Genomic DNA, 9,305 nt, shown 5'->3' with positions numbered 1-9,305 from the left:
TCTCATCCAAGTACTGACCTTGTTTAGCTTCCAAGACCAGGCAGGACCTTGGTGTCTTTAGGATATACATTCCTTCTTTTACTTTTGTTTTCCTGCTGGGAGTAGCTGTTGTTTTCTTTGTTTTGCAGAATGTATACACAAGTAGGAAATGAATAATAATTTGCCTTTTAACTTCTCAGCTCCTTGTTGGGAGGAGGAGGGATGTGAAGGAGGAAGTTTCCTAATTTTGGAGGGGCGGGAGGGAGGCGGGGCAGAGACCCTAAAAGTGGGCTTGTCCTGGAGCTGGATTCCTAGGGCAGGCTCCCAGTTTGACGTCCAGGGTATATAGAGGTGGCAAACTGGTAGTCAGAGGGCTCAAACTCGGTCTCTGGGAAAGTGTGCAAAGAGGTGGAAAGAGAAATAAGAAGGGAGGAAGAAAGAAAAGAAGGAAAGAGAGACACAGGCAGGCTGCGTGGAAGTTTGAGATCCTTTCAAGTGCAATTCTTCACTGCAGGATGAATGAAATGAAAGTAGCCGTTTTGGGCAGCGAAGGGACTGGAAAATCCGGTAAGGCAAGTGTGGATTTGTGTGGACCACATTAGGACTTCATCTGCACTGTAGAATTAATGCAGTTGGACACCACTTCAAACGAGCCTTGTAGTTTGGTGAGGCACTAACTCTCTTTGGCAGAGAAGACTAAAGACCTTCTAAAACTACAATTCCCAGGATTCTATAGTACTGAGCCATGGCAGTTTTAAGTGGTGTCAAACTGCATTAATTCACCCTTAGTTTGGAACAGAATCTGGAAAGCCGCTTTTGAAAAGAATTAGGTTTAGTTATGGTGTTTAAAAAGCAATTTGGTCTTGTTTCTTGCCTTGTTTTATAGTTAACTTGTTGCCTCTATTGTATTCCTTTCCGTTACTGGAGAACAAGCCCTATGAGGAGCGGCTTAAAGAGCTGGACATGTTTAGCCTGCAGAAGAGAAGGCTGAGAGGAGACATGATAGCCTTGTATAAATATGTGGAAGGCTGTCATAAGGAAGAGGGAGCAGGCATGCTTTCTGCTGCCCTGGAAACTAGGACTCAAGCAAAGGGTTCAAATTACAGGAAAGGAGGTTTCACCTGATCATTAGGAAGAACTTCCTGACTGTGAGAGCTGTTCAGCAGTGGAACTCTCTGCTCCAGAGTGTGATGGAGACTTAAACAGAGGCTGGATGGCCATCTGTCAGGGATGCTTTGAATATGATTTTCCTGCTTCTTGGCAGGCGGTTGGACCGGATGGCCCACAAGGTTTCTTCCAAATCAATGACTCTATTATTCTACTATATAAAAAAACTAGAAGCATTGATAAGAAAATGATATAAAATTTGAAATAAAATCTTTAAATAATAGCAATTCCTTTTAAGAATAATGTTTAAAAGTGGCTAAAAGTTATACCATTCAAGTAATATATTTATTACTTGTCATATTATTTTTCAATTATGATTGTGCCTGAATTAATAAAAAGTTATTTGCTATAGCCCTCTATATTACTTGCAAGTTTTAATTTCCAAACTCTGGTCATGACTTTTTGGGGCAATCTGAGAAACTGCAAGTTGCTTCTGGTGTGAGAGAATTGGCCATCTGCAAGGACGTTGCTCAGGGGACACCTGGATGATTGATTTTTTACCATCCTGTGGGAGGCTTCTTTCATTTCCTCATATGAGAAGCTAGAGGTGACAGACAGGAGCTCACCTCGCTCCCCAGATTGCAGTCAGCAGTCCTGCCACACAAGAGTTGAACCCATTGCACCACCGGGGGCTCCTGATGAGGTCCCAAGATCAGACAAGATCTTGTGCCTTCTAAGTATCCAGGCATAGCAAGCTTGCCCATTTCTAAGCCGAAGAGCCAGCGTTGTCTATAGACGCCTCCTAGATCATGTGGCCAGCATGACTGCATGGATCGCTGTTACCTTCCTACCAAAGTGGTACCTATTGATCTACTCACATTTACATGTTTTCGAACTGCTAGGTTGGCAGAAGTTGGGGCTAACACGAGGAGTTCACCCCACTCCCTGGATTTGAACCACCAACCTTTTGGTCAGCAAGTTCAACAACTCAGCTCTTTAACTCAGTGCACCACCAGGGACCCTTTAAAAGATTGTAGAATCATCATAGCACCATATAATTGAAAGGGATTCCACGGGTTGTCTTGTCCAACCTTTGCCAGTGCAAGAATCTGCTAAAGTTCCCTAAGAGGTGAGCATCCAATGTCTGTTTAAACTATCCAAAGAGCAGTCCATCACTTTTGGAGACAGATGAATTTATTAGTAATTATCATTATTATTCCAAATCTAAGGCAGCATTCAGATATACATTTTGAAACTGGATGATTGGCCACTGCTGCAGCTTTCCTCGTGGGTCCTAGAATGAAACACATTGTTTGAAGAACCAACCTGAAATATGATCAGAAAGTATTGCACATGATTTCCAGAGGGTGTTTACTTCTCATGTTGGATATTTGTTCTGTCATTGCAGCTCTTACAGTGCGATTCCTAACCAAACGTTTCATTGGAGAGTATGCTTCTGACTCTGGTAAGTCTTCATTGCCTTTGCCCATTTGCTTCTGCTTAGTCCTTTTTACATTTATACAAAAGATGGCCTGTCAAGCAGCCAAACCATCAATGTCAGCTTAGGTCAGACATTCCAAAATCTTCAATTCAAAATGGCCATATAGATGGAAATGTATCACTCCTTTCAAATCTGTTCACAAATTTCCATTTATCATGAATCCTTTACAGTGGTTCCCAACCTTTTTTTGACCAGGGACCACTTGACCTGGGACCACTTGGACCAGGGACCACTCTCCAACAAGGGTTACGAATCAGTTACAGATCAGTTTTTGGTCAACTTTAGATTCGGTTTGGTTATTTGGGGTGCTGATTCAGAAAATTGCATTGGATAGATCACAACAGCTCTAGTTTCTGATACAAAACATGGCCAGCGACAGGGAAGGAGTGGCATGCGGTGCAAAAGGAGCGGAAATAAAATAAAATAAACTGGAAGGAGACTTGCGGACCAGATTTTTGTCTTTGTGGCCCACTGGTGATCTGCAGCCCACGGGTTAAGAACCAATGCTTTAGAATAACCCACTAATCCAAATTAAAATATCTGATGGGATGCACCCATTTCAGATGCCCCATCAACCTTCAGTTATTTGAATGTGCTGCAAGTCCATAGTAATGCTTGTTCCTCTCCTTTTCCCTCACAGAATGTATTTATACAAAACATATGTGTCTGGATGGAAAACAAATTAATCTGGAAATATATGATCCCTGTTCACAAGTAAGTTGAGGAATACAGCTAAATGCTCATTCATTTCCAAAGCTTTGTAGGAAAATGTTGGGAATCAGGGCATAGAAAAGTGACTTTTTGACTATAATTCCAGCAGGAAGACCATGGTAGCTGAAGGATTCTGGAAGTTATAGATGAATTATGAGTAGCTTTGGCTTCTCATTTAAGGCCTGAGTAAGATAAACTCCCCAGATTTATTTCCTCCTGGATCCAAATCATGGCACTAATATGGTTTGGTAGAATCATAGTGTTGGGCACAGAATGGGAAAACTAATTTTCAAACCCTGTAAAGCCACAAAGGTCACCTGGGTCTGTTCTCCAACTTTCAACTTAACCTATCTCCCAAAGTTGCTATCAGGATAAAAATGGTGGAAGTGTGCATACATCCTTGGGTTCCTTGAAAAAAGAGAGGGCCGAAAATACAATCTGTTATGTGTTTTCAAGTTGACTGTGACTTACTGTTCTCTTGGCAAAATTTATCCAGAGGGGGCTTTCTGTTGCCTTTCTGTCAAATTGACAAAACCTGGTTTGCCCAAGACTTCCATGGCTGAATGTGGATTTAAAATCTGAGTTTCCTGCCCTCTGCTTCAACAATCAAACCACTATACTATGCTGGCAGTCTTAAAATGACTGCTTATATATTAAGAAGTAAATAAAAGTGAGCATTTCAAAGCTGAACTGTTGAAAGTATCTCATTTAAGAGAATGAAACATGAGTATTTGAAAGGAGAAAGTGCTCTTAGAGCCATCTTAATAAAGTGTCTCATGCCAAATATCCAGTGCAATTTGTTGTTTTGCTTTTCAGCCTCGTCAAGGGAAGCTGTCCCTTACAGATGAGCTCCACTGGGCAGATGGCTTTGTCATTGTGTATGACATCAGTGATCAAACCTCTTTTGCTTTTGCAAAGGCATTGCTTTGCAGGATACGAGAGTGCCACATGGGAGTCTGCAAAAAGTAAGCTGGCAAATGACTGTTTTAGTAGGCTAGAGAAATCACACTGTTCAGTTGAAAACTTGTGCTGGTTTGAGACCTGTTCTTAATTAAGACCCACTAAAATCCAGCAGATTTTAATTAAGTCCAATTGATTTCAATGGGGTAATCTCTTTTTACTAGGACTAAGGCCATGATGCACTGCCCGTCCAATGTAGAATTGTTCCACTGTCTCCAGAGGTAGCCACACACACCCTCCAAAACCTGCTGCAGTGGCAGATTGTGAGACACTATTGGCCCTACTGAACCATCACCTCATCTTCCATGTCACCATAGCCACTCTCAGGCTGCTTTCACAAATGACTCCATCCTTGAAGAGGAAACCATTAATTCGCACACAACTGGGTTTCTTAAACCCAATTGGGTGCTTATTACAGTCAACAAACCTCCCCCCCCCCCCCCGCCGCCCAAAAAAAGGCCTTAAAAACTACAAATTAGTTACCTGGCTGCCATTACCTTGCTGCCGGATCTCTCCTGGGATGTAGAAAAGCGCTCCTGACTCCCCTTCTCCTAGCGTATCATTTCTATACTCTAGGAGAGGTGTGGTAGCGGGGTAATGGCAGCTGGGTAAGTTTTTTTTCTTTTTAAGAGGTTTGGGGGAGGAGGTAACAGCCTTTTTGTGTTTTCTGGGCTGTGCAGACTGCCCCCTCATAAGTTCCAGGACTTCTGGAAGGGCAGTCCAGACAGGGGTCATACTGGATTGAACCTGGGTCTTTAAGGAAGACCCAGGTCTAATCCAGTACCTAATTAATGCAGGACAAAGCAGGGTTTTCCTGCTTTGTTCTGAACTAATTTACTTTTTCCTCAGGCATCATTTGGATAACTCAGGTAAAAGTCTGAGACGACCTGCATTTTGTGAGCTGTGTGGATGTGCCCTCAGTTGGCTACAGAGGTCCTAGCCATCATGGGCACCCCATGCTGACATTAGCAGAAGTATCCACATGACCAGGAAGAAACAAGGAGGTGATAGCATTGATCCACTGTGTTCATACCAGACTGGTCTGAATTGGACCTTATCTTGCTGTGCACACTGCCCCCAAAACTGCTGGATATTCTGGAATTTCAAACAAACTTCAGAGCATCCCCCAACATTTTTTTTTAAAAGCTGGATTCACCTGGTTAATCCTTGCAACTCATCCGAAATGGGTAGACAGCATGTGACTAACAAAGGGTCAGTCTGGGATGGATTCAGCATTTGTACTCTGGTTAGTACTAACCAGCTAAACCCAGGGAAGTAATAGCAATAGGAAAGTTTTAAACTAAATAATGATACCAATAATAGGATGAATCTACAAATAATTTTTACAAATGTTTCCTCTTCACCACTTTTTCCCAGGGCATCAGAATCAACTATTGTATTGGTTGGAAACAAACAAGATCTATGCCATATGCGAGAAGTTGGCTGGGATGAAGGACAAAAGTTGGCCCTGGATTACAAATGCCAGTTCTGTGAACTATCTGCAGCAGAACATTGTCAGGAAGTGACAGCCATGTTCACAAGAATTCTAAAGAATGTCACTTCCAATTCCAAAGGGAAAGAGAAGAGGCGTCCCAGTGGTTCAAAATCAATGGTCAAACTGATCAACAACATGTTTGGGAAGAGGAGGAAGTCTGTTTAGCAAAACTCAGGTTGAGTCTGGGCAGAAAAAAGGGCATAACAAAAATAATCTTAATCGACATGGAGATCTTACCAATGTGTTTGCAGGCATATGAGGACTTTGGGCCTTTCCAGAAATATTAAAATCCCGAGAGGATTTGATATAAAATACCAATTCCTCTCAGGTCTTTGTCCTCACTCCAACCCCCAAACCCAGGCTTTTTCTCGGGGAGTGACTAGATGTCCTCCTGGGTCAACCAAAGATTGAAAAGAAAACCAAAGTTTGTCCCAGGAGGACATCCAGCCACCCGCCAGCCCTCCATTCCCTCCCCCAAAACTTACCCGTGGCACCTGCCAGCCACGCAGGCCTCTCTGGAGAGCTCTGTAGTCATATCAGAATGATGCTTCAGGAGGTGGGGGGAGAGGTATCCCACTTCTCTGAGTTTTTGAGATAGCTATGGGGACTGATGAGATTGTGTGCTAATGCCATATTTCATCAGATAATAGCCACACTTTCCCACCTTTTTATATCACAAAAGGAACTGTGACTATGATCCAAGGGGGAAAAATGGCCTTCTCTAGTTTCTGTTGTTAGCTTAAGGTCCAGATCTTTAGAAGTGTTTCTTAAATCTGGATTAAATCGAATAAATTTGGTTGAAACAGATTAGCCTGAAGCACCATCTGGATGTCTCAGGCTAATGTGTTTTTTAGCCCGAGTTTTAGGGCTATTTACAAGGGCCCTTATTGTCCCTCTTAGAAGCAGTAATGACATCAAGCAATATTAAAGTTTTGTCAGTCATTTTTACTCCAGATCCAGATGATAGTTACCGTTTGATGCTCCTACATGGCAGCTTTAACCCAGCCATTTCTTGATAAAATCCCATTGAAGATTGAGTTAAAATTAATCCCAGCTGGTTGTAGTTGGATCGGGACCAGCATGGGTGAACAAGGTTTAAAGTCACTATGACTAATTCATAGTGACTTTAAACCTTTAGACCTATATCCAATTGTTTGTATCAACTAGAACAGAACCATAATATCATTTTTGAACATTCCCTTGATTCGGTAGGTCTACTGTAATATGATCTTGGATTTAGCCCTTTGGATTTGTTAGAACTTTGTTTTCTGGATTTAATTTTGTTTTACTCTATGTAGATTGTAAAATACTTGAGACTGTCTGTAATGAGCTATAAGGCCTAATTCCATCTAACTTTTCTTGTATTTTATTGTCAATAATTTATTTCCTTGTAATGTATTTTACTGTCTTTTGCATAGCTGTGTGATTGTATAGTCAAGGAGTTATTGGCAATCCAGGCCAATACTATAGACCTAATGAGATACTCATAAGTAAATTCAAGGAACAAATGTAATGGTTTCCTCTTCAAGGATGGAGTTTTTTTTTTTAGCATATTCTGGGAAGCAGTGAAAAATAAATCCAGGCATGACTTTGTTTTGAGTTTTCAGTGCTTCTCGGTAGCAGTATTAAATTTTCAAAGATGCATACAGCTCTAAACTGTTGTATACAATTCTCAGTTCCAAAATGTTGTATATTTCCAGAGAAAGATATTGCAGACATGTGAAACTTGCACTTTTCACCATTTGTCAACATATGCAAAGCTGCTCCAATGAAACAAGCTTTAGATGGACTGCCTGATGTCTTTGTTTGTAGAAGCATACAATGTCTTTTTTAAACATGGCTCAGCAAAGAACATTTTCCTGTGAAACAAACATGAGTTGTGATCCAGAGTGTTCCAAATATACATGAAAAGTTCTTTTCCATTCATTGGGAGTTATATTAATATGCCTTGGGTTGTATGAGACCTTTCTTTAGCTCAGTTTACCATCTTGTCTATGGTGATGAACACTAGTTGCCATGAACCAAAAGCCTTAAAGGAGCCAAACACAAGTAAAAGGTCCAAACAAGGTTTATTAAAGTAACAAAAACAGCTTAGAAACACTTAACTCAGTGTATCTAGCAAGAAAACAAAGTCTGTAGCAAACTGCTATGCAAAAAACGCAATTTGGAGAATAATCCAGATTATGCTGGAGTATAATCCGGTGTAACAAAAAGTTCAAGCAAACTGCTTCAAAATCACAGAGTTCACAAAACACAAGGTAAAAAGGTGGAAGCAAGCAAAAACATAGTCGGGAAACAGTCCAAAGTCGAGGCACGTCCAAAAGCAGAAGTTAAATCCAAAACCCGATGTCGTCGTCCAAAAACAATCCGAAGTCAGCAAGGAAGTAGAAGTCAGCACTTACAGGATTCCAGTCAATAGAAGCATGGAAACACAGTGATCTGCAGTCCCAGGACCCAAGGCAAAAGTAATGGCAGCAACAAAGTCCCAAGCCCAAATACAACACTTTGCCTACTGCAAAGTTCCCAACGTTTGATACCTTATTTTATCCAATAACTCATTATCAGATGATGAACTGGTCTCCACCCTGCCTTCATCACTCTCAGGTGCTTTAGCTTCCACAGCTGCTCGCCACCGCCAGTCCCTCCAACATTTCCAGCGCCTATCAAGACTTAGATCACCCCATGTATTACCAGGTTGCCAGTCTCCCGAAAATCCCTTCTACTACTAGTTGTAGCTTGATCAGCACACTGTACTACAACACTAGTTCAAGGTCTGACTTGGCAGGGATCATCCAAAATCTGTAACATCATGAGAAAAATGTCCACTTTGCATTTCCTACTTTGTACAGTTGAAGAGGCATCTGAAGGGGTTATTTGGCTTCCCTGAGAAACCCTAGGCTATTGGAGCTGATGTTGGAAGCAGTCCCTGGAATGCACAGGGAGTTTGCTGGTTCTGTACAACTCAAAGCACTGAGGCTGTCATTTCTTGATATTTTAATCCAATGAGCAATATTTAATTAAAATAACTGCTATTCTCAGTTCAAATCCAGTACAAGCTCTTCTGGTCCTATCCCTCTTTTAAAACTTGATGGAAATATTTACTTGCACGCCAGTCGACTGTATTTTATCCATGCAGTAGATGCCTAGTAAAGTAAGTTTGAGGGGGAGTTTAGATTGTATATGAAATTGTTACAGATGAGTAGATCTAGGCTCATATTCATGATAGTTGATGAAGTAGTCATTGGGATCCTATATTGCTTCAGCATAGCAGAAATATTCACCAGTGGAGATATATTGTCCTTCCACTGTACAAGTCCTCTACTACATTACGTTAAGAGCAGTGCACAATGCTTTGTATATGTTACTTCGTGAACATTCATATACATGTACATCCATTTGTCCAAGAGTTCTGCATTTAAATCTGTGCTTTCATCACTGTTACCTGGATGTGACTATTTCTTTATTTACTTTATTAACCACACTTATATCTCGTCTTCACAACCCCGAAGGGGACTCAGGGCAGTCTTACAAAGGAAACAATTCAATGTCATA

General features: G+C 41.3%; 1 protein-coding gene across 1 annotated transcript; it reads left to right on the top strand.

Moving 5' to 3' along the window:
- The first annotated feature begins 322 nt into the window (after positions 1–322).
- On the top strand, positions 323–7,541 carry RERGL (RERG like). The gene is made up of 5 exons (XM_060779696.2): positions 323–546; positions 2,495–2,551; positions 3,228–3,301; positions 4,115–4,263; positions 5,636–7,541. Exons 1-5 carry the CDS (start codon positions 495–497, stop codon positions 5,916–5,918), a joined length of 615 nt encoding a protein of 204 aa, XP_060635679.1. The 5' UTR covers positions 323–494; the 3' UTR covers positions 5,919–7,541.
- The last annotated feature ends 1,764 nt before the right edge of the window (positions 7,542–9,305 follow it).

The sequence above is a fragment of the Anolis sagrei genome, chromosome 5, assembly GCF_037176765.1.
Source record: "Anolis sagrei isolate rAnoSag1 chromosome 5, rAnoSag1.mat, whole genome shotgun sequence".
In the NCBI taxonomy this organism is placed as follows: domain Eukaryota; kingdom Metazoa; phylum Chordata; class Lepidosauria; order Squamata; family Dactyloidae; genus Anolis; species Anolis sagrei.
The sequence above is the reverse complement of the archived record's forward strand: the minus strand, read 5'-3'. Positions and strand labels throughout refer to the sequence as shown.

Bases quoted from the DNA above. Each gene is read 5' to 3' on its own strand.
- RERGL (XM_060779696.2), top strand. From the start codon at position 495: ATGAATGAAATGAAAGTAGCCGTTTTGGGCAGCGAAGGGACTGGAAAA. The intron at 3,302-4,114 runs GTAAGTTGAGGA...TTTGCTTTTCAG, and splicing joins TATATGATCCCTGTTCACAA to CCTCGTCAAGGGAAGCTGTC. The intron at 4,264-5,635 runs GTAAGCTGGCAA...ACTTTTTCCCAG, and splicing joins CACATGGGAGTCTGCAAAAA to GGCATCAGAATCAACTATTG.